Raw genomic sequence first — 25,925 nt, 5'->3', positions numbered from 1 at the left:
ATCGCCGGCATGTCAGAAGCCTTAGTCCTGCTTTACTCAGCGCCCAATGCCAATGGTCTGAGTCACTAGAATACTGATCCCTGACCACATACTCACTTCCTCAGACCTCCACACATACTCACTTCCTGTCCAAACCGTGACCTCTGAACACATGTACAGCAGAGAGAGCCGCAGTGAGTAAGAAGCCAACAATTCTGCTGCCAATAACATACACATTGAATTTCAGGTGTGGTGCTGTGCCTAGCAGCAACAGTGCTTTTCTTACTATTTTACAAACTCAAACCCAGAAGACAATCAAAAAGGGGATAAATACGCTTCTTTCAAAGTGAAGGAAAGGCTCACTATTTCATGTAATGAGCTGGTTTGCAAAACACCTTCACTGTGGCAATGATTCATCGCATTGAATGAGAAATGACAAAACGCTGATAAGGGACTCGCTTTCTGTTCGCCTATTGGTATGGTTTCATACATAACACAAGTATGGAATGATAAACTGTAAACTATATTTGGACCCACATATACCACTGCTGGTCTAGGAGTCTAGAACCTTCCCAATTTGCAGTTATCATTTCCAATGATAACTTTTAGGTAAACAAGACTGGACACCATCATGGGCAATATCTATTTAAAAGTTAAAGTTTTGACTTGATAGGTGACTACTACTTTCATGAAAGTTGTGCATTCAGGCCAAAAGGCATCGTCTAAAACAGACAACAAGCGAACTGTTCACTTGACAGAGGATGACGGTCGGGTCAAGTCCATATGTGTATGTGTGTGAGAGGGGCGCGCGCACACACACACAGGGCTAATTCACTCCTCCTCGCTCCATAAAACAGACAGAGTAAATCAGCTGTTTCCTTATTCTTTCATGCAGGATTTCCTCTTCAAGAACATTTCTCCTCTGGAAGTGTATGACAGAGGCCTTGGTGGGGAGGGGGGGGGAGAGAGAGAGAGAGAGAGAGAGAGAGAGAGAGAGAGAGAGAACACACAAGCTCCACCTGTCAGTCATGACCCCTATCTGTGAAGACTCAGTTAGGGGCAGACATGGAGCAGGTGTAATAACATGGATGTTATGCCACTTAAAACAGCAGCAGAGAACACCCCCTTTTCTACAGGCAAAGGAAAATGAAGAAGAGACATTAAAAACACAAGGTAGCGCCTGCCTCATTCTCAGTTGCATGACAATTCATATTTAGGGTGGTGGCAGGGTTGGAATGCCTTGCATGTTTGCAGAACAAAGGCTATCCTCAGAGATCAGCATGCGTGATTTGGGCTCCTGTCATCTGTGGCCTTTTGCTGAGCTGAAAGATCTTTTAGTATCAGCAGTACTGTCTGAAATAGGCTTGTGGGTTAGGTACACAAACACACAGAGAAGACCTCACAATGTTACTGAAAGGAACACATCAAAAGACTCCTGGGGAGTTTAAGCTTGTCCTGGAATCCTGGATCATTCAAGGACAAATCCGAATGCGGCCAGAGTTATCCAAGTGAAGGTCAGAGTCAACGTTTCAAATTAAAACTTGAGAAATTGGAGATAACACGAACAGAATGCCCTGTACTCCTGTCGTCATGTCTTTGAGATGGTTCCCTGAGCTTTATACCTAGGGTTAGGGTTATACTACTAGGCCTATATCATCCATTAAAACAATTCAGTTGGCACATGAATTAAGTTCTAATCTGCCAAATACGTGCTTGATCTGAAACAGAGTAACGTCCAAAATTCACTAAACGAAGACACATATGTAGGCAAGTGCAAATAACTTCTTTGTGGGTCTGTATAAATGCTTTGTAGAATGTCTACTACTACCCTGTTAAATGTCCAATACCCTGTTTAAGTGCTTTGTGAGTGAATGGCAGTGGTGAGGCATGCCTCTCTCTCTTCCCTTATGCTGCCACTGCAGGCCAGGGGGAGGACGCAGGCCGACCTGTGGTGAGAAAGGCCTACTCAACATCTGTGTTTATCCTCTAGCTAAAACCAACAGGCTATATTTACCCCAGTCAAATAGCCCCAGCACAGAGGAGTTTAAAAAGGAGGGAAATATTCTGGGCAAAGACCTGGTCTCATCTGCGTCAGGGAAACCCAGGCAATCGGTCTATTATCGCCTCTAAGATGTGGATCTTCTTGATCCTCCCGCTTTCCCCTCAGCAGCGAGAGTGAGATGGACTTACCTACAGTACAGTAGCATAGATTAGAATCAACAAACCATCAGTGTACTGCATATACTGCTCATCCTCTTCCTGGGAGTGAGACATATATTAACAAATATCTCTGAGGGAGTTAATGATGCAGTATGTATATCCTGATGGAATTGTAACTGATTCGGACCAGGGTTGGAGACCAACCCCTAAGTACCACTTAGGCAGGGAGGGAACGTGCTTGGCCAGGGGGAAATATATTGGGCGTATAAGCTTCAGGCACTTGTCTGCCCACAGGTGTCCTACATGATATTAGGGTCTACATTTCTCAATAGAAGAGTAGGGACTGGGAGACCAATATATTGTATTTTACAGCATTTAACAATCTACCATAAAGATTATTTAAGTGTATTATTCATTAAATTCAAATACGTTCTGGATTGCAGCTTTAAAAGAGATGCCGGAGCAGGACTGGATAGCTAGTTAGAGACTAGTAGAGAGGGCAGAGGGCAGGGCACCTACCTAGGAAATGTTTTATAGCTGCACAGGGGGTCGTAAAGCACAGACTCATTTCAGGAAACACTGCACTCTTCTTACTATAAATCTGTCTAGCCTCTTGACACTGCTATACATGTTGAGTGAGTTATGGACAAGAGCCTCAAGAAAAACCAATACATCAAAGAGATTAGTATGAAGCAGTGATACTGTAGGAGTGTAGGTGGTCGAAATGTCATTGCATGTCATGCCTGCCTGCATGGTGTGGCAGTGGCAGCACTAGCAGTACAAGTTGCTGGCTAACCCATCTCTACAAGTAACGGACTTGTGTGTCAATGTGAAAACAGGGAGCAGGGAGAAAAGACATTGACATTAGAGATAGCAAGATATCAAGTTCACAATAATGAACAAAATGTCTTGCTTGGACCTTGGATACCCCCCCCACACACACACACACACACAAGACGACATACACCAGATGGTATCCTTAGCCAAAGGCATGTCTCTTCATTACCTAGCCGGCTATGCTGATGCAATGGACCTTATTTGGTGTGTGGGTGTGTGTGTGTGTGTGTGTGTGTGTGTGTGTGTGTGTGTGTGTGTGTGTGTGTGTGTGTTGACAAGCAACTGCCAATTGTTTATTTCGGTTAACCTTTATTTAACTAGGAACCAATTGTTTATTTGCGTTAACCTTAAACCTTTATTTAACTAGGAATCCTCCAAGTCCAAGCATTATTTGTCGTGTAAAGCGTGTCACAGGGTCGTGTCCCGATCCCCATCTCTCCTCATTTCCTGTCACACTACTGTCTAGCTATCAATAAAGGCATAAAAAGCCTCCAAAAATATTTAAAAAATAATACATTCTTTAAGTTCTAAGCTAAAAAAAACATCCGGAGGGCTCAAACTGAGTCTCACTCTCATGGTAAAGACCAGAAAATCTGCCTGAAATACATCTCACGTGGGATCCGTGTGATGTACTTTGAATGTATATCAATGCAACTCAAAAGATTTACCAAGTAAAGTGCAGATTCAGGCTGAGCACACAGTGGAGACACCTTTGAATCACCTCCTACGTATAGACTGTAAACACAAGAGAATACAACTGCAGTGCATACCTACCTGACAGAAAGAAAGGGAAATGAGTCATCTATTCTACAATATGTGTTCATGATGTAGTGTTTATAAAGTGGTAATTATTACCACTGTAAATACTACATAGAACTCAGGTGGCCCAATACAGTCTGCTTTGCAAGGAAAATACTAAAATATACATACTCCGTCCGAACAGTGGTTGCATTTTGCCTGCCTGTGTCTGGGTCATGGGGCCTTCCTGCGTGCTTTGCTGCAGTTGAACACTTTGACCCACTGGACCACTCTTGCTGGCACTCACTGCTCAATCGAGCTACTGGTCTCATGACATGAGCCAACCTCTAGGAGCTACAAACACCTCTGTAATCCCTCCGAGTGACCATAAACACATCCCATCGCAAAAAATGGAAAACCTCTATAAGTCCATCGATTTGTTTATGTATAAGACTTTTTTTTTTTTTTAAGATATTTTTTTGCGGCTTACGCCTTTTATTGGTTTTTTTGAAGGGACAGACAGTAGGCTGACAGGAAACGGGAGATAGATGGGGGGATGACATGCAGTAAAGGCCATGTCGGGCTCGGGAGTCGAACCCATGGCACACTGCGACTGGATCACCAGTCGGGTGCCCAGACGGTTACGCCACCGCCTGGGCGTGTATAAGACTTTTAAGGATCAATTTAGTGGTAGTAATAGTCAAATTACCCAGTGCCACACACACTTATATGTGTTGTCTCTCTGTTGTATCCTACTGGCTCAATGCTAATGAGGACGGAGCCCCCACCGGGAGGACAGACTAGAGCCTGTACCGCCACAGCCGGTACGAGTAGATGCTCAACAAAGCCGAATGCAACACCTGGATTCGAACCCCTAGGACTTCGCAGTGGTGGGCAGGTACCACTGTGCCACCCAAGCTTGATTATTCAAATATAGTGAATATAACTTGTAAGTTTAAAACATCTGCCGTTCCGCACACAAATTGTATTAATGCTGCAACATTTCGACCTTACAGATCTTCGTCAGGCAAATGTCTATTGATAGCGAGCAGTTTCTTTCATGCAAATCAGTCCAGCGGTTTACATTACAACATTAGCTCTGGACACACACCATCACATACACACACAAACCCTGTCTAGACGATTAGCCTCTTGCAGAGCAACACTGTAAATACATAGCATCAAATAACATAACATTTAAACGAATTAGAACAAACATAAAAAGGAATTCATTAAGGGAATTAAGTATGGTTACAAAGCATAGCGCATATTTACAACCATTGAGTGGGAACATTAAATGAATGAATAGGCTTGGGCTTTATTGAAGTTTCTGTAGTGTGTCAAGTTCTTTCAACAGTAGATGAATATGGCCTGGTAACTTCCCTTATTGTGGGCCATAAGGGAAGGGAAGCCATAAGGGAAGCCATTAATGCTTAATTTAATATTGCATTGTCTGTACATGGTATGTGATTTAGCCTTTCAGGTCATTTTAACATCCATCCCCTTTAACATCCATCCTCTTATTCAAAAAACGCACAACATTTACATAATGAATGACCCGTCACCCGCACACCGTCTGCACTTGCAATATGAACACTAATTATTTAAACAACATTTCGGTCAAAGACCTTCTACAGGCATCTGACATCTATCCACCTTACAGTGTGGTTAGTGTACGATACCCATATCACAATGATGATCATTTTAGAAATCACAAAAGATTCTCCATCACTGGTCTGAACAAATGTAAAGTGAAGTCTGCAGAATGCAGACCCTCCTGGCCATTAGCTTTGGCGTTCAAAAATTCACACACTGTAGTATGTGTTGTCGTAATATGATTTCCTTCTCAATTCAAGAAGGAAGATACTATTTTTGTCCTTGCAGCAGCTGGTATTGGTGTGACACCAATGATCTGTGCTAAAAGAACCCACTGTTCTCAGTAACAGGCAGGTTGGTGAACATGACCATTTTCCTCTCAAAAGTAGCATAACCAAGTTAAGCTACTTAAGCATGGGCCTGATTACAGTTATTGTATTAGTTACGGATAGGACACAAGCAGGATAAATGCTGAGCGCTATAATGTCTTCCACCATGATGGATCAATTGACAATTATTCTTATATTTGACTTGTAATTGCCTGGGGCAGAAAATATAGCAGCAGGCAGGCAGCATCTTCATTGAAAATGAGGACTACTACAAGGGCGCATGCTGGATGAACTTGTTATTACGGGCCGAAAATAAGGCATCGGCTTTAGAATGGGTACAGTAAGTACAGTATGCATGCCCGCACAGGTAACATGATGATCGATCCTCCATTCATACATTCATAATTTCAAAAATAATGAATGACACACTTCCTTTCTCAGACAGAATGCACCATGTTGTTCCAATGCAAGAGCCTGTATGAATCTAAATTCCTGTAAAACCGCAGGGTTCAGACCGTTTTCTGTGCAGCACAATGAAACAAACCCTCTGTCATGGCAACTTCCGATTGCAGCACAACTATTCAAGATTCAAAGCTCGTCCAAGCTAACTAGCTGGCTAGGATACACTCCCCAACTCAAGAGACAATGGTCCCATTGTCTGGAACTTGTAGTTTTGCTGGGCCTTTACAACTGCGATACTCGGATGCGAAAAAACTACAAACCCGAAGTCTGCATAGAAATACGCGCATGCGCAATGGCGTCCTGGTCGATCAGGAAGGCTGGATCGAATCATTTCTAATTAATGCATTAATAATAACGGATGTATAATAACTCCATATGTGTGATCTATAACAAGCTTATATAGAGACCAGTGGCGAGGAGCCGTACCCATTGCATTCATGACACGCAGGACGCAGGGTGAAAACTGCACCGTAGAATGAAAGCTTGTTGCCCGAAGAAGTTGGTCGGCTCTGACTCACAGCTCACAGCCCAATGTACCCCGTACTCCCGTAGTACGACAGGATTGCTTTCTGAAAAGAGCTGCTCTACAAGCCAACAACGCGTCGCTAGCTTGCAGATCAGCTCTTTTTGTCAAGCGACACCCTCGCAAAATGGAATTGACTCTTCACTTTTCAACGTTGTCTATGTCTAGTGCTGTTAAATCAGACATACACACACACACACACACACCACAAGAGCCCACTTACCGTATCCAATGAAGCTCCCTTTCTTTCCGTTCGACTTACATCCCGTGGAAATAATGTACGCACCGCCTGTAGAAAGAAGAAACATTCAGTTCCCTTGATGTTTCGACTGTGCCCGTGTGCCGGGCCCTCAGCATAGCCTCAGTGCCCTGCTGCTCGCCGGCGCCGCTCGAGACGTTGCCAAGAATGCTGAACAGAAACCACCACCACCGTGGACGGAGCTCCACTCCGCCTCCACACTGCGCCTGTGCAAGCATGCTGCATGCGCCATGGTCATAGTAACACATAGGAGGCGCTATTTTACCGTTTTCGATTACTTCCCTGTCTCACTCATTATTATTATTAACTAATGAAGAGCACAACCTTGTGGTTGTCAGGCATGACATTCACATTTAAAGGTAGGCCTACTATAGGTGTAAGTTTTATACAAATAAATCATAATAATTATTATTATAATTAATACATTAATTAATATAATTATTAAATATGTATTATTCTTATATAATATTTAGCCTTATAATATGCACTGAAAGTATAAAATGTCGCAATCTATCATGGTTCTGTTACTCTGTATAATTATATTGTAGGCAAGTGTATTACTTATATATACACCAGCAATGCTATATTCCAACCCAGAGACACCTGGTGGGAGAAGAACGTTCTTGTTCTGCATTAGGCAGGAATCAGGATGATTGTGGGCCTATAGGGTGTATACATCTGGTCTGTCTGTATACTTAAATATCTTGTGTCATGCACCAGTCAGGATGATAGTGTAGGCCTATTCTTATTGTGATGTTACTCTTCTGTATTTCTATGCCCTATCTGTAACTTGTACTGATTTTCCCCCAAAGGGATCAATAACGGTATAGCTATAGCTGTCTATGAAAGGGAAAGGGAAGCGGAGACCATGACCAAAGGCAGACTAAAACAGCAAAATATTGTAGCAGCCTTGTGTCCATTCTAGAATTAAAGAGAATAAATAAGGCTTTCTGATTAAGAAGGGAGATAGATAATAAGATAGATAATAAGACAAAACCCTGAGAAAGTGGAAAGGGATCCCCTAAACCTGAGTTTTCTTTATTAACCAGCAGATGTCAGTATAGCCATACGTGTGTGTGTGTGTGTGTGTGTGTGTGTGTGTGTGTGTGTGTGTGTGTGTGTGTGTGTGTGTGTGTGTGTGTGTGTGTGTCATGTGTGTGTGTGTGTGTGTGTGTGTGTGTGTGTGTGTGTGTGTGTGTGTGTGTGTGTGTGTGTGTGTGTGTGTGTGTGCGTATATATATATATATATATATATATATATATATATATATATATACATATACATATTTTATTTAATTATAGGCTATCAGCTAGTCGTAGTGATCAGTGACGAACTACATTGCCCACAAGCCAATAGTTTTGCCGAGTCCCATTCTAATTGGATGTTGGATTCTCACCAGTGTTCCGTCAGTTTCAATAATCTTTACACGCTCGTCAAGTACCCTATACATAAGCATGTGATTTCCGTTTGGAGTTCTTCAAATTAAGAGTATAGTGCGCTTATCATATTTTAAAGGTTTCTTGATGAATAGCCTGACAATTAGGTTACTCCAATGGAATGGAAATGATCTGTAGAATCTTGAATATGCTGTTTAAACAAAGGTTTTGATTGATTGATTGAAATATTTATTAACAGTTTGCAGAATTACAGTACATTTCAAGCACAAACTCAGATAAAATAATTTAGTCCCTTGTTTGTAAATATAGATGTGTGTAGTAGCCATGGGAAAACAATGTTAAAATAAACCAATATGATTATGAGTGAGTGCAAACTGAAACTGTAAAGTCTAATGTTGATGGAGATGGATTCCATCCTGTGTCCCTTTTATGCACACGTAGGCTACACACACACGCACACACACACGCACACACACACGGACACACACACACACACACACAATCAAAGATAATCGTTTACAGCTGATTATTTCGCGCTACGCAGTATTTCGCGCTGCGCCAACTCGGATCATGATAAATCATGACAACTTGCGCGCTCTGCTTGCGCACTAGTAGGTCTAGGTCTACTTGTGTGCAACAAGCAAGTAGGCACTCGACAGAGTGCAGTGCTAGTTATTTTTGTTTTAATTATTATTATTGCTATTATTTATTATTTATTATGATTGTAAATAAACGTAAATAGACAAACAACAAATATTAGTCAATTTGGTCTTATTTTGAAGTTCACTGATCGGAAGTTAAATGCTTACAAAGGGACGACTTGATAAACGGGTTAAGATTATTTAAACTGACGGAACACAGACAGTGGTCTTCTCTTACCTTGGAAACCATCATATAAACCTATCTAACAAAACGGGGTGGGGGAAAGCAATGCAATGCCAGACTAGACATAGCGCGTTTACCAATCCAATAGGGTCAGATCAGTGACAAATGAAGCACTGTCGTATTCGAACGGTAGCCTACCCCGGTGTATTTGGATGCAAAAGTCAGACTGACAGCTGGGCCCACGGAATGGCACATATTTTGGAGAGAAAGGCTATTTGATTACAATGGACAACAGGTTAACGGACTGATCCCCGGGAATATAGGGATCGCAAAGGCATTCATTTTTCAGAAATTCTATTATGGACGCTGATGGTCCCTACTCGGATGCAATTACACGCCCATGCGACGATGTCGGTGGATGGGGCTGCCTTCAGTGTCCAGGTTAGGCTACAGCAGACATGCACATAGGCTATGTATGAATCAAGCTACCTACCCATTGAAACGCAAGATCAAGGAATATAAAAAAAAAAAAAAAATAAATAATAATAGTAATAATAATAATAATAATAATAATAGTAATAGTAGTAATAATCGTTATTATTTTAAGATTATTGCGTGATAATTTAACGCTGATGGTCCTAAAAAATAATTTCCGATCCTTATTCATAATTTCATATCGGACTGGGATCAGGCTGTAATACGGCAATTGCAATGTCTCCTCTCTCGCCAGTTCCAATTGAAAACACCCCAGTCGTAGGCTATCCTGTTTATCATGGCTTCAGGAGCAGGACTTGAAATTGTAGAATAATGACAATTAAGTCGATGACATTTCCGTTTATATTTAACAACGCTTCAAGGATATTATATTATCAGGCAATGGCGCGTAATACGTTATGGGAATAATCTCAATACTAGCTACGTCTAGGCTACGTGTTTAAAACAAATTATTATCCTGAAGTCGACCATCCACGCTGCTGATAGAAATACAGTAGGCCTACTTGAGGCCACACCAATGGGGAAGGTCGCAGGTGATCTTTGTTGTGATCTTACTGACATGATGATGTTGCTACTTCAGCATCCCTGCCTTTTTCCCCCCCCAATATTAACATGGATGAGACATTAAACTGGCTTATAGTTGCATGTAGGATTTATAGTTCTGGGCCTGCATGGCTAGCTTGTCAGAATGTAGGGCAATATAATACAGGAGAGAATCGAGAGATATAGAAACCACAAGCCTGATATGGTGTGTGCTGTGAACCTATCTGTGGTTTTAATACAATGAGTTACGCTTATGAGGATTTTACTTTATTTGTGTATTTATTTATTGTTGCATTGACAGCATTGCTTCTTGTCAATATTAGCAGATGGATAATTTACATCTGTTAATAAGTGACATTGAGACAGTTCTAAAATTAGTAGTTTTAATAAAAATGGCCATTTAAAAAGTATTGGCCATTTGCTATCCATCAGACAAAAATAAATTGAAGGACCTAAACCATTAACTATTACTTAACATTCAATTATAAATATAAGAACATTTCTCAAAAAAAATGGCATTTTTGTAAGAAATGTAACTTTATGTGTTTCAGAAAGATTACTAAACAGTTTTACTGACTTTTACTGTAATGCTGTTAACAGCTAAACACAGTATTCAAAATTAAGACTCTTTCTCAGGGATATCCTCATGGATCTGCTGTACTGATGAACATTGCTTTTGGGAATACATGTCAATTACTAACCGTATCATAGCAAATGTGATGACACAATTTGGAACTGTTTCAGCAGCGAGACAGGTGATGGGAGAGAGGAGCTGCAGTCCTCTGATCCATTGATCCCATCTCTCCTCTGGTCAATGGGCCCTGCATGGATGCCTTGCGTGAGTTGACAGAGGGTAGGCCTACAGCGGCGACCAGCAGCCGGACTGCCATGGAGCCATACGGCAGAGTGAGCAGCACAACCACCCCCCTGCCTTGCACCAGCTGTGGGGGCTGCTGCTCCCCTCCTCCCCCTTCCCTCATCCCCCCTCAGCATCTCTCTTCAAACACCACTTCCTCCCCCATGCCCCCAAATATGACACCCCCACCCCCGATGTACCCTGCCCCAGCCATGCAGGTGGAGAATGGCAGCAGCTGGACTTCGTACACCATCTCTTCCTCGGGCTCCCCAGACTCCCACCATTGCCACCATGGTGTTGCCACCAACCCCAACCATTACTGGATGGCAGTGTTCGACTACGAGGCCACAGCAGATGAGGAGCTAACCCTGCGACGCGGGGACCTCCTGGAGGTCCTCTCCAAAGACTCCAAAGTTTCCGGGGACGAGGGTTGGTGGACAGGCAAGATCCAGGACAAGGTGGGCATCTTCCCCAGTAACTATGTTACGAGGAGGGATGCAGGCAACTACCCACAGCTTCCCCCTGGGGGGCTGGTGGCAGGTGGGGTCGGGGTGGGTGTGTGCCCCTTGGAGATTGACTTCACGGAATTGGTGCTAGAGGAGGTGATTGGAGCAGGTGGGTTTGGAAAGGTATATAGGGGCGTGTGGCGGGAGGAAGAGGTGGCAGTGAAGGCTGCCAGGCAGGACCCTGACGAGGATATCAGTGCCACAGCGGAGAGTGTGCGACAGGAGGCCAGGCTATTCTGGATGCTACGCCATCCCAATATCATCTCTCTGCGGGGAGTCTGCCTGCGAGAGCCCAACCTGTGCTTGGTGATGGAGTACGCCAGAGGTGGGGCACTGAACCGGGCCCTGGCAGGAAAGAAGGTGCCTCCAAGGGTTCTGGTGAACTGGGCTGTCCAGATCGCCACAGGGATGGACTACCTGCATAATAAGACATTTGTACCTGTTATACACCGAGATCTGAAGTCCAGTAACAGTAAGTATAGGCCTACTCATTAACAACTAAGTCACATTGAATCCACACTGTATACTGACATGATTCTGTCTATTTATAGTCTTGCAAAGGTTAAGTCCATTAAAACCACCCTCCAGTTAGGTTAACCTAAAACCCAGTATGATGAATAAGTTGACAGTACAATCCAGTCCTCTGTTTAAATCTATGCTGTTGTGCTGGCTTAGTTCAGTGATGTTTCATAGAATTCTGGTAATTATTTTGGGGGTGTTTGAGACAAGACTCTTAAGTTTGATCATAGCAGTAAATCTTGAGTACTAGAGAGTGGGTCTCCTTCTGCCATCTTTCCTCCGCCTGCACGGTACCTCCTCCCCATCCTCCTCCTTCTGCCTCCCCTCCTCAAGGAGAGCAGTTCTGCTCTGCAACTCACTGTGCTATTTTTGGTCTTTTGTGCTACTTGCTGTTTAAAGACGCAGTTGCAGTTGTGGGATGCATCAAAGAAATAATATGGTGTGTGCGTTTAACTGTGTGTGCGTGTGCATGTGCGTGTGTGTGTGTGTTTATCTTAAGTGGCATGACTGATGGGGGATGGGGTGTATAAATATGGGTAGAGTGCATGGGATGCTGACTACAGGCCTTTTTTAGAAGTAGATATAGCTTGCAGTGGCTGAAAACACTGAAAACAACATATCTGCTAAAAGGTCTACTAACCTTCTGCCTATCTCAGTAGTTCTGAAGTCTCTGATGTGAAGAGCATTCTTGTGTCTATCGGCTTAATTTTCTTTGTTATATAAACAGTACACACACCCCATTATACCCATTACCTTCTCCTTCTTTCCTGTTCCCTCCCCCTCCACGTTGCTCTTAACAGTGATGATGAGGCTCAGATGGGTATTGGACAGCGAGGCCTTGGCAACAGCACCACAAGAACCGCCTTGCCATGGTGACACGGGTGTTGCTGTGTTGTTGAGTCATACAGCCGTTAGTTTCTGTCAGTTGCAGTGCAAAATGTCCCTTTTGCTTAAAGTTATGAAAACAACAGAGCTGAAAACCGGAAGGCGTACAAGGGCTGTCCTTCTCCTAATAATGCTTCTTACTGCAAAAGAGCACTAATCTGGGCCGCCCGCTGGCCCAGTGGTCCAGGCACATGCCACATATACTGTAGGCTCTGGCCTGACAGCGCATTGCGTGTTTGAGTCCCACTCATGACGACCTTTGCTGCATGTCTCTCCCCTTCCCACTTTCCTGTCTGTCTTCACTACTTACTATTAATAAAGGCAAAAAGCCAAAAACAAATCTTCAAAAAATAAAGAGCACTAATCTCTGATTCGCTATACTACTATGTAATAATGATAACCAGAGGTATGTTTGTGTTACACGGTAATGCCCATCAGGAGAGAAATTGTGGAAAGTATAATATCAAGGAGGAGAGATGAGGGGAGAGCAAACTTGGGGACCGGGAAGAGTGGAGAGATGTGAAGCAAGAGGAGAGGGATGGGACCGAACAAGAGAAGGAGAGAGGGGGGGGGGGGGGGGGATAAACAGTGGTTCATCACAGGTTAGAGTTACACCTCAGCTCATTGTCCCGGTGCGCTGGGCTCAGGTATCCTCTTCAAACCACCAACTGCTTGGCATCGCCGCGGTTACAGAGGATCACAGGCCCCCAAGCCTCTCTTGTGTCTTCCATCACATTGTTGGGGGGGCTCAGTAAACTATTCAGAGCATTATGATTATAGTAGACTGAGACTCTGAATTTCACAGTGCTGCAGTGCTATGAGAGTTATACAGGAACAACAACAAAAAATATATAAATGTCACACCTATTTACGTTTGGGATAGTTGTTGCTATGTACAGTAAAAAGTTTATTATATTATTTCTTATTTATTTTGTAATTTTTGAATAAATAGTTGGATTATTTTTTTTAGAATCGGCCTCAGGTCTAAATGGGTTTCTTTGGGATTCTTTCTTGTAATTCAATTCAATAGGGGGTATCAGTGGAAGGTGTTTCAGGCACCTCAGTTTGATTGTGCATGTTTGTTCAGAGAGTAGTGAGTGAGTGAGTGAGTGAGTCTGTATAACTGGGATAATCTGATTATGGTGACCTCCTTGGAGCCATGTCACAGTGCGTTTGTGTGTTGGAAGGTTGCTGTCCTCAAAGTCATTATAAGCCTTATAGCTGTTACCCTGATCCTCTAGGCCCACAGTGCACACAACACTAGCAAACATTAGTCCTTTTGGGTTTTAATGTAGAATTAAAAACCCTTTAAAATAGGAGCCTAAGGATATCTATATTTGGCCTACTCTCTGTTCAGTCTTTTGAGCAACATTTGGTTCCATGTGTAGAAACTTTATTTTTGAGGGGTAATAGCCCCTCCAATGTCCAGCTTTTGTTGTATGTGCACAAGATGAATGGACAATTTTGAGTCTTCGTATAAACACAAACATTGTGTAACACAATAATTGAAGACAAAGGTGAGGACGCAAATTCGGATTGGCCGGAATGAGATGATTTATGATGTACGTCGACAACTTCACACGGGTGTGATTTTACTATAACACACAACTTTGTCTGGTCATCCAAGTATAGTGCCAGCTAATTAGAAACATCGCAGGTCATTTACTTTTTCTTTTTTTCTTTTTTTAATCTGTTTATTGGATTTTTACAATTCTTTCCCCTCCCATGTGTGGTCTTTGTTCATATAAACATACATGTGTGTACATGTGTAATACATAGATATGCCTCATTTCCTGCCGTCTATCTAGACTATACCCACCCACTCTTCCCCGATGCACAATGACAATACTGCAGGAATGAAACATAAAGCAAAATGAATACATAATAAAGATAGAACAGAGATAAAATACCTTGCTTAGAAATTGGCCAAACAATGTGTGTGTGTGTGTGTGTGTGTGTGTGTGTGTGTGTGTGTGTGTGTGTGTGTGTGTGTGTGTGTGTGTGTGTGTGTGTGCATGTGCGTGTGTGAGACACCGGTTTACATGACGCACATACAGTGCATCATCTCTGGGACTACTGTCAGGGTTTTTACATGGTCCACAAAGGGCGTCCATGTTTGCTGGAACCTGAGGTACCGGTAATTACAACAGAATATCTATTTCATTATTGCATACACAGGATAAACTGTAGTCCAATCGTGGCAGATAGTTACGGTACCAGTGCTATACATTACTGTTTGACAGCCACTGACACTTTATCCAGATGTACAGATAGCATGAGTCAGCAGGAGCAAGTAACACAATACATTCCTGTTGATCACCTGTCTGTAGCCACAGAGAGCCTCTAGCTATGATTCTACCTTACACACATGCAGTGCAATCACGTGACACTTGTGTGTGTGTGTGTGTAAGTGTTACATACCTATTATTTGTATTATATGTCCTCAGCTATTGACACAATTAGATTAGATCCCCTGTGTATGCCTTTCAATTCCACAGCCTTCAAAGGTTATGTATATGTAACAAAAGCCCAATTTATACTCATCGTGTCACACGAGAGATGAGATGTAGTATAAATTAAGCTTATGGTGGAGGAGTTGTTTCTGTGAAGTTTAACATGTGAGTGCATCATCAGCTATTACTGACAGCAGGTCTGACCGTACCATCTGTTTTGATTGCCGTTACTTCAAATGGAAACCATGTTTGCACAGTCAACAATAGCCTGAATAGAGTACCAGTCTGTCCAAAAGCAGGATTGTCCGGTCCATCGCTCAGTTATAATAAAATACTTACATGGGATATTGTTTTTAATGGACACAAAATGGACAAATGTAGTTGAAATATGTTTACATCTCTCTACTTTGTCTGGTAGCTGAGGGAGATTAATTACTCATTTGTACTCTGTCATATAAACCATGTAGCTCGTGGAATATAACGACATTTTAGCTGAAAGATATGGCAGGATTTCAGCTGAAAAAAGAAGGTATTACCACAACACAGAGCATCAACAGCACCACACTGAAGTCCTGTTAATAGCTATTTATCAGATTAGTAAGGTGAGATATTATATAAAGAAAATGGTGTGTGTGTGTGTGTGTGTGTGTGTGTGTGTGTGTGTGTGTGTGTGTGTGTGTGTGTGTGTGTGTGTGTGTGGGACTGTAGAGAGAGAGAGAACATATTAAGAGTGATTGTGTTGAGGAAGAGATTAGTGTTGTGGTTAGTGCTGGGTTGACTGTTAATCTCTTAATAGAGAGACTAGAGGGCTAGACTGTGACTAACTAGACCAGCGGGACTAGAACACAGAGCATGAGGCAGAGAACCTGTCTGCCTGCCATTTTATAATATAAAGCTTGAGCTTTAATTAAATGTAGGAGACTCCTCCCGAATGAATGGTTAATGTTTCTATATGGGTGATAGAAATGTATTGTGTATATGTATTCATTGAGTTGTGTACAATGTATACTGCTTGCAGCCTTTGCAGTTTAGGAAAGCCTGTAGGTTTGTTTGTGTGCAATGTCTGTTTGTGTTTCATTAAGCGTGTCTGCACACTTAGTGCAAATGTATACATATACATGTTAATATGATGGAGGTTGTACAGAGGAGCACTGTGACACGGCAGCAGAGAGCAAACACACATGCATGCATGCACGACACGTCGTACACGCATACACACGCATACACGTGCGCACACATACACGCACGCACACACGCACGCACACTCTCTCCTCTCTCTCTCTCCCACCGCAGCAGAGCAACAATGACCCCATTCTCACACAGCAGCTCGAGACAGAGTGAGAGCAAGGCTCACAATGGCAGGAGTCACTGTGGTGGTGAGAAATGGGGGGGGGGGGGCATGAACGAGCGACAAGAGATGGAAGGGCAACTGTAGACCTTGAATGACAGAGTGGAGAAATGGAGGAATGAAGGAGAGATAAATGGATGGATGGAGAAACGGAGAAGGAATGCAGTGGCTCTGGAATAGGCCCTGGAGGTGGAGTTGGGGGAGGTGGTGGTGATGTTATAAATGTGGGATGGACAGAGAGAAAGAGAAGTAAAGGGTCAGTTTGATAGGAGGTCATAGCATTCTGTGAGTCTGGCTGCTACAGATTATAACTAGCATTGTCAATGTAAACTACACTTAACCACTATCTTCATGTCTGTCCTCCTTATATTAATAGATTCTTATTCTGTGATTTTATTACAACATGGTCACAGGTACATAAAAGATTGTTGTTAATTGAATGCAAAATACCGCTAAAGTTGGTATTTTCTTTACCTGTCTAAATCCCTAAAACACCTCCGTTAGCCGTTATATTATGCATAGGTATGGTTTGGGCATTACAATAATTAAACCAATCACCAGTCCACGTGCCATTGCCTTTAAGAGATCCCATATCCGTTGCCCGTTATGCCCAGTTCTATATTGCTTCATAGCCTTACGGTCTATAGCCCATATGGAAGAGTGATGTGTTGCTGCCTTGAAGTCTCACAAAAAAGGTAAAGAAGTTTAGTGATAAGGGGTTTAGCACTGATGAAAATAGAGCCCTTCATGTTTTTCACACTGTCCGTCCATATACTGTACGTACGTGTGGCCGTCTGTGAAAAGCTAATATCCAGCACCGTTGGCTTGATCACAGTGAAACTGTGCACAAACACACTCCCTGGATGACACAGTAGAACCTCTGCCCCAAATATTTTACATGGGCCACCAGGAGGCCGCTTTTAACACAATTTATGACAGCACACCTATACAGATTCTGTCCAAACATCAGACAAATCGGCACACAACATCTTTATAGCCATCAAACGAAACGGGTGTTTCAGATTTTTCATACTGCATCCAGATTGGCTTCCAAAGTTTGCGCGTTTTTTGAAAAATATAAATAAAATGCCTCAAATCATGAACACAGCGTTCATTTCCGTGAATGTTTTCATACACATTCCCACGTGGCTGAGGAAGAATTCAAATCAATTAATGTTTTTACTTATAACTGCACTACTATAACTAGAGGTCAAGGAAAAACGTCTGGCCTACATTTTTCAAATCTGCCTTTTATAGTGCCACCAGGCTTATCGTTCAGAATTTATCCAAATATCACACAAATCGATGTACAATGGATCAAGCTAGTGATCCTGTCATAATAAATCCTCTACCTACAACACACTACAAGTTCTATCTACTGTAATTGTCTATTGGCTATTAACTGCATGCTACTTCTATGATCACTCAATAACAAACAATGCACGCCCACAACAAACGTTCCTGACCTGGTGGAGAGGAGACCTGTGCTCAGAGGAGCACTTTTTCAATAAAATTTAATTTTTATTTCATTAAAAAAATAAATAGACCCTGCTCACACCTTTTTTAAGTCACTCACAGGGAGATGGTATGAAGTAAACCCTTTTTTATGGTCATTGTCATCATCAGTTCTTAATTTGGTGGGGGGAAATAGTTTTTCTACAACAAACGTATGTTGTTTGTAGTATTTGTGGCACGCCCCACAACAGGTACAAGTGAAATTGTCTGTGGCACTGCGTTGTGACGAGTTAGTAGTGCCCGGAATCAAGGCCTTGTGGTTGAAGGCGAGTGCTCTACCGAGTACCGACTGAGCTACCGGATAGACAGATGGACGGACAGGCGTCCAGACAGGGGCAAAAACATCCCCATCCCCAGCTATTCAGAATTTGCAGAGTAAAATAGGAAGTTAAAAACAGGATAAAGAATTTAACAAGACAGACTGCATAGAAAACAAAGTTCTTGCCGTTCTTACCAGCTTTTTAAAAGAATCAACTGACTCTGCATTTTTTTTATCACCAGGGGAAGGCGGTTCCATAGGCATAGTGTGGAGAGCTGTGAAGGCTCGCCCACCTTTCGTTTTTAGCCTAGATTTTGGGACAGCTAGAAGACTTGAGTAATCTCACATTGTCCTGAGGGCAAAATAAGTCAGATCATATCTAGGCCAGCACGTGTAGTACTTTATATGTGATTGAAAAGATTTTTAAATGGATTCAGCAGTCAATGGGTAACCAGTATAATGCAGCAAGAACTGTATTTCTTTACTTACTCTTCTTTACTTTACTCACCCCATTATGTCTTACAAGGAGAATGATTATTTAAGCATTCCATTACAGTGACCAAAGCATTAACAGCAGCATAACGGTATCAAAAATCTGGTTATTAAACACCAAAACACAGCTCACAGTGTAATCCCATGTTATGTCTGTTCAGTCGGATATATCACTACTTTCAAAAAATCACTTTATGTTGAAGAAAAGTGGCTTTTTATTAATTTCCGGCTCAAACGGCTCAAAAGGAGCTCAATCACATGCACGTGCCCAGGTGTGTGCGTCATTCGTGCATGAGATGATTTAACCCGGATGTAGTTAAAATGTTTTTGAGACATACAGGCATTTCGTGGCCGAATCCGCCATTCCTTCACAGGGTGAAAACAACACAGCTTTCACGACTGGAATTGCATTATGGAACGTACACTACACCTGCATTTCATGGGTTTATTTAATCATAGCGCAACATAATGGTGAAGTATTGTAGTGCAGGTAATTGCAACAACCGATACCAACGACCGACAAATATTGTAAACTTTCCGAGATTCTGCCAATGATCATATTATTTGAGACACACATCGTTTTTTCCGGATCAAACAAGGGAATGACGTGGCGACTGTACTATAGTCGCAACATGATGTGATGCATGTGTAGCGAGAAGAATTTTGGGAAAGTAAACACCACGAGCTTCTATGTCCAAATCATGCTGCTCTGTCACCAGTGCAGTCCACAGGATGACCACAGAACTGGCCTTGCAACGTACCTTCCTCCATCTGTTAGCATCACGTGACAAATGGCAAATGCAAGAGATGTAGTGCACTTTCCGCACGCACCCGAGCATACGCACATACACAAATACTGTACACAACATTGTTTTCACTTATAGCAACAGCAAACATAGGAGTGTATGATGTGTGAGTTTCATACACTCAAGGAACACTTTCTCTGTCATCTAAAAGGCTGTCCATCTGGTGGCTGTTAACTGCTAAATGTACACTGAAAAAGTGAGAGTCCATTTTCACACTCTCGTATTAAATGAAGACTGAGGATTTGACGGTGTGCACTGCTCTCAGAGCGCCATTGTTGCTGGCCGGCAGCCTGGCACGGGGAGTGGGGCGTCAGGCTCCGGGTGTCCCCTGAGCCAACACTTCTTGACCCAACGGTCATTGTTAAGTCAAGCAGAGGACACTTCATTGAATATGTTATACAGTGCACTGTACACAGTCAAATCCTCACTGTTTATTTAACTCTGAGGCTTGTTTTCATTTCTACACTCTAAGACAGCTAGTGCATGGTTCCCAACATTTTCTGGATCAGGGACCACTTGGAAATCAGCGTTCGTAGCCCACCCATCTCTGACCCACCCGTTCGCGGCCCACCCAATGCAGGTGGTCAGAGCTCAGAGGTGTGGGCCACATGCATTTTCAGAGAATGTTTATTTTAATGATCAATCAATCGATTGTGTTCCGATCAATGGAACTGACATTGTTAAGTTCCTATTATCTTAGTATTTTAACAATTCTTTGGGGGCCCACTTACAATATCCTCACGGCCCACCAGTACGTCCCCGGCCACTGGTTAGGACTCGCTGCTGTAAGAGTTGCACATCTGTAAAGGTCCATTTGTTTCCATTTGATTTTGAACACTTCAGAATTACCGGTAAGATAACATATACTTTACAGTATATACAGACGGCCGCAGACGTTGGTCTGACGTGCAACAGTCCGGCACACACGTGAGTCCGACACATGTGTAGCTGGTTAGTAAGACTCACCCGTGGTTTCCGACATGCGTTGCCGGTTAAAACTCACCTGTGGCTTCCCTGTGAGGTTAGGGTTAGGTTAAGGTTTGGGGTAGGGTGTCAGGACTAATGCCTGTCGGACAAGCACATGCACCCTCTACAGCCAAGGGGCAATGTTAGCTTGTGATGTTTTCTTCAACGCTTACAGTAGCCAGCATATAGAGGCTTGTGTTAATATGATCTATGGTAAGGGTAACACATTTACGCCATGTTGGCTTAGATCAGAAGACCATGCCAAGTAAGTCTTCTTTCAAGGTTGAGTGGGTTCCTCAACAACCCACTGAGACGCCGGACTGTACAGTACTACATTTTTAGTTTATACATTTTAGATTGGTTGAAATGAAAAATCAATGTAAATCAAAGCTAGAGTTTGGGATGTCTTGTCCTCCCTGTGCAGACAGCAACTATGTGTTATAAATGCGTCTCCTGTGTATAGGGATGGGCAATTAACTGAAAATATATCGAAACCGATATGTAGAACCAATAATTAATTAATCAGGCTCATGTAGGTTAATAAAATTAAAGCAGGTTTTTTTTCCATTTCTTATATATCAACAAATCGACTGTATAATCGACTAAATCTATTTATTGCAGTAGTCTGATTAATCACTTAACCCTGTGTTATACACGTCTCAATATTTGCCATTGACAATGAAAGAAGAAATTAGGTCAAATGTCTGCCAAATATGATGTAAATTTAACCAACCAATCACATAAATTCATGTTCATGAGATGATGTATGATGATGTATAATGATAAGAGCGCCCCTCACTTCACACGGGTGGTGTGATTCTTTTTAAACATCGTTCATTAATCGGAATCAGTTTGAAATAATCGTGATATTTAGTTGAACTCATTATTGCCAATCCCAACCTGTGTATATCTGGGAACATCAGAAGAGTGTATACCATTGTACAAAGTGTACATTGTAATTTGTACCAGGGTACCATTGTGTACCATCCAGGCAAATTCAGCTGGGTTTCCTGGTGCTGATGGTTTGCATCACAAATAGACTGAAATAAATGATCACCCAATTCAGAAGATTATCTGATTTGAAACATACAATATTTTAATATCCATCTATCTCACACACACACACACACACACACACACACACACACACACACACACACACACACGCACGCACGCACGCACGCACGCACGCACTCACGCCGCCTTATTCAATACCTCCATTTCTTCTGAGGGAGAGCCTACCTGGTCACACGAATCTGGCAGACGCATTTGTGTGGAGACAAAGTGAGTAGCTTGAGGGTGAAACTGTGCCACTGCACAGCGCAGGATTAGAGCCCCAATGGCCTGTGGAGGTACAAGTTGAGCCAACCAGGGGTATCAGTGACATGGGAGCATACAGTACAACTTTCATATCAAAGCATTGGGTAATGGAAAAGACCCAAATATACACTATAATGCATGCATTGCCAAACTGTTACTGTTGGGCATCAGTCTTTCATATTAAGCCAGCAGTGTCATTTAAGAGAATACTGACTCAATTCATAGTAAATTGTGGTTTTATACTGTATGTCATGTCATGGGCTAAATCTACAACTCTAATGTAATTAAAATCTTACTCAATAAAGCCTGCAATGAATGGGCTGGATTTGGTTCATCTTGAACAGATAGATAGAATGATACTTACATCATTACATAACTATATTATTTATATATACTTCAATATTATATTTACTAGTCTAGATACAAAGACTGGTAGAGCGCAAGATAGCATAGCTCAACAACAGTTTGTATGTCTTTCTTTTAGACTAAATGTTAATAAATATAGACCTGTATTTTGAGTAATGACGTAATGAACTATACACTGCTTTTGTTTAATGCACTGTGATCAGCCTGCTTTTTTGCATGTCCAAGAGCAGCAGGGGGGAGAATCGGAGGATATGGGCCTCATGTCTGTCTATTCGTCATGAAATCTCTTTTTAGAGAGAACTATGGGAAAGGAGGTGTTTGAAAGCCAAAGCAAAGACAGATATCTTATCTAAGATACCTTATGAGATACACTGCCAGGGAGATAAAACTTGTGTTCCCTCCAGTTATCTCTCTCCTACTCCACCAACCCACGTCTATTCATCCTTTCATTACACTCTTTGCCATATACTGTACCTCCCCTCGTTTCTGCTCAACCCCCCCAGTCACTCTGCCAGTTTATTCCTATATTCCATCCCTTCCTTCTGCCCTCATTTCTGTCACGCCCTTGTTCCCTTTCCTCTTGTCATTTTTCTTCCTTTCCTCCTGCCTCCTCCCTGCCATCTCTTTCATCTCCATCTCCCCTCCCCCATTCCTCATCTTCAGATTCCCTCCATCCCTTTTAACAGCCCCCCCCCCTCATCATTCCCTTACTCTACTTCCCACATTATGGACACACACTCTTACCTCTCCATTTATCACTGTCTCCCTGTTTCTTTTCCCCTGTGTGGTGTAGGCTGATCTGACCCCAGTCAGGCTGGCGGCAGCTGGAATAGCAGACAGTCAGGGAGGGGGCACCAGTGGAGAAGAGGGAGGAGGGGGGGGGGGGGGGGGGTTATAAGGGGTAAGATGGCAACATGAGGATGAAGAAACAGGGTCTTAAGGGGTTCATGGTTGGCGAGAAAATGGGTTTATTTTTTGTTGGCAAAGGCTGTGATCCTTGAAACAGAGGTAGGGAGGCTCCGGCCCCTTGGGACAGGGAACGGGCTGCATCAAAGATGGCTTCATTCTCTTTGTACGTCTCCCGGCCAGGGCCCCCTACAGCTAGTGTATATGATAACGCTATTGCTGATCAGCCTGCAAGTCAATATTTGTATTCTTCTTTACACCACAAACAACACACGCTGATGTTTAGGGGAACCTTGCAGCACTAGAGGCAGTAGTTTCTCTATTGGTGGGGGGTAGTTAGGAGCATGGGACGTGATTCGCTGACTTGGCGCCACGGCAACAGCTGTTCCGCCCCGCGGGCTACACCTGTTCCTGCAATGAGGGGAACAAGGGGGAGGAGGAGAGGGAAGGTGGTGAGAAAAGACAGAAACGGAAGAAAGGGGATCAAGGAGGGGATGCACTCACTGCAGTCTGTGTAAAAGGAGGTATACGAGAGAGAGAGAGAGCTTATAGCTTCATGTATGTCAGAATGTGACCTCTGGTCCTGTTACCATAACAACTACTTAATGACACAGTACACTTGGCTTTGGCCAGAGTAACATATTGCAACATAAGTCAAATGGTTGAGCTTGTGTCAGCCCTCTTTACGTCATTCTACAGTATCGGTTGAGCCGTGACGGGCTATAAGGTGGTATAGAATCCGGTTTTGGTATGGCGTACAGTGAGGAATTATTGTTGTCCTTGGCATTTATACGTAGAGTTTTGTAATGACTCACAAACAAAACTCTTTCAGCTGTGTCTTAGTTGCTCACACTCACGCTTGGCTGTCAGGCCAGAGCCTATTATGTGGCATGCGCCTGGACCGCTAGGCCAGCGGGCACCCATAAAACAATTTCTATGTACCAAGATTACTCGATGCAGATAGTGGAGGAATACAATACTATAATATAATATAATGTTTTCAAAATCTCTGTGGGCGATTGTAATCTGTGGGAAGTATGTGTCTCTGATGACTTGGTACAGTGGACAATAATCACTGATACCTCAGTCATTTCAGAACCATCGAAATCCTCAGATATATACAGGCTTTGATTTGCATTTTGCGTTCATGGTATATCATGCATTTATATAGCAATGTGTATTACATTCACACAGACGCCAGAGGAAACTATGCAAAGCACCAACTTGCTCATTGGGAGCATTCTACACTAAATAACTTCCCAGAGAGTAACCGATCTACAAGCTCACAATGTGCCTCAATGTGCCACAACAAGTGTCTCTTAGACACGGTCACCCGAGAACCTTTATATTCCCGCTGTACCTCCTGAGCCACTGCCGCCACATCAACCCTAAACTCCCATGATCAACTCTCTTTTTGTCTGGTGGCAAGCAGTGGGCTAATCTGTCACCTATACAGAATACACTGACTAACCTGCCTGGATGATCATTAGTCAGGGTGAAGTCTGTGTAGTTTATCTTCTATCTGCCCCGTGTTTAAACAGTGACTCACATTTCTCAACACTGGGCTAGGGTCAGGGTCCATGGATGAAGTGATGGCTGGGGGGTGTGTGGGTATGGAGGAAAAATGGATTTGCTGGTTGTTCAACAGGTAGAATGTAGTAACTATGTGTACAACAAATCTTTATAAGTTAACCACTTACAAACTCTCTCTAATCTTGACCATGGTCGGCTGTGGACCTTTCCCCCCCCCATCTACACCAAATCTTGGAAATAGCTGATCTACTACAAGCCGCTCAATGCGCCATGTTGTGACTTGCTTGTTTAGCTTGATTAGCTTGTAGATCTGCTATTTTGGGTTCCTCTCCAAATTGGCATGCTGCTAGAGTTAAATGGTTTACGTTTGTTTATTTTGCCAAATAAACATACCTGGAATTTGTCCTTTAACGGTTAAAGTAGGCTACTACAGTATAAAAAGGTTGGGAACCATTGGGTTAAAGTTTAACCCGTTCTATGAGGAGCTGCAGACAACAATTTTCCCACAGCTGGGGACCATGGCTTTTGGTGCAAGCCCAGCTACTTATCTAGATTTTCAAAATCAATTCAAATATATTATGCTGATCGGAGCAATGTTCACAGAGTTATGCCCCATTAGGCCATGCAGTCAATCTAAGATTGGACCCAAAAGAAATTGCAATATTAAAGGTTTTTTATGATACTTAGGCTCATCCAAATAACATGCCTGTTGCCACACATTTATGGCATATTTAGCGGACATATGACCTAATTTTTCCTTTCATTGTCAATGGCAAATATGAGACTGGGGACAAGATGACGTAAATTCTCCCTTCATTATCAATGGCATTTAATGTTTGTGTTGTGGACATTTTACGTCATATTTGGCGGATATTTGACCTAATTTCTCCTTTCATTGACGATGGCAAAGACGTTTGGGGACAAGAGGACATACATTTTCCCTTCATTGTCAATGGCATTTAATGTTTGTGTTGCGGACATTTTGTGGGGACAAAAGCTGTGTATATAGGAGGACCGCAGCGATAAAATTGGCGATTAAATCGGCAATTTG

The 25,925-nt window shown here is 42.6% G+C and overlaps 2 protein-coding genes across 3 annotated transcripts in view; one reads left to right on the top strand and one right to left on the bottom strand.

Moving 5' to 3' along the window:
• Positions 1-7,040, bottom strand: part of sipa1l3 (signal-induced proliferation-associated 1 like 3) — a 78,372-nt gene extending 71,332 nt beyond the window's left edge. Inside the window, 1 exon segment of the mRNA XM_080772490.1 lies at positions 6,848-7,040. The gene's annotated coding sequence lies outside the window, so the exon portion shown is untranslated.
• Positions 7,041-9,195: 2,155 nt separating this feature from the next.
• Positions 9,196-25,925, top strand: part of map3k10 (mitogen-activated protein kinase kinase kinase 10) — a 34,650-nt gene continuing 17,920 nt past the window's right edge. Inside the window, exons 1-2 of one of the 2 annotated variants that reach the window (XM_080772766.1) lie at positions 9,196-9,547; positions 10,892-11,978. In XM_080772766.1, coding sequence (XP_080628892.1) covers positions 10,970-11,978 — 1,009 coding nt within the window. In that variant the 5' untranslated portion in view covers positions 9,196-9,547; positions 10,892-10,969. Of the gene's footprint in view, positions 9,548-10,888; positions 11,979-25,925 lie in introns of both variants that reach the window. The other variant, XM_080772765.1, reaches the window with a different exon arrangement.

Source organism: Protomyctophum bolini (assembly GCF_963924005.1).
Source record: "Protomyctophum bolini genome assembly, chromosome: 9".
NCBI lineage: Eukaryota > Metazoa > Chordata > Actinopteri > Myctophiformes > Myctophidae > Protomyctophum > Protomyctophum bolini.
The sequence above is the reverse complement of the archived record's forward strand: the minus strand, read 5'-3'. Positions and strand labels throughout refer to the sequence as shown.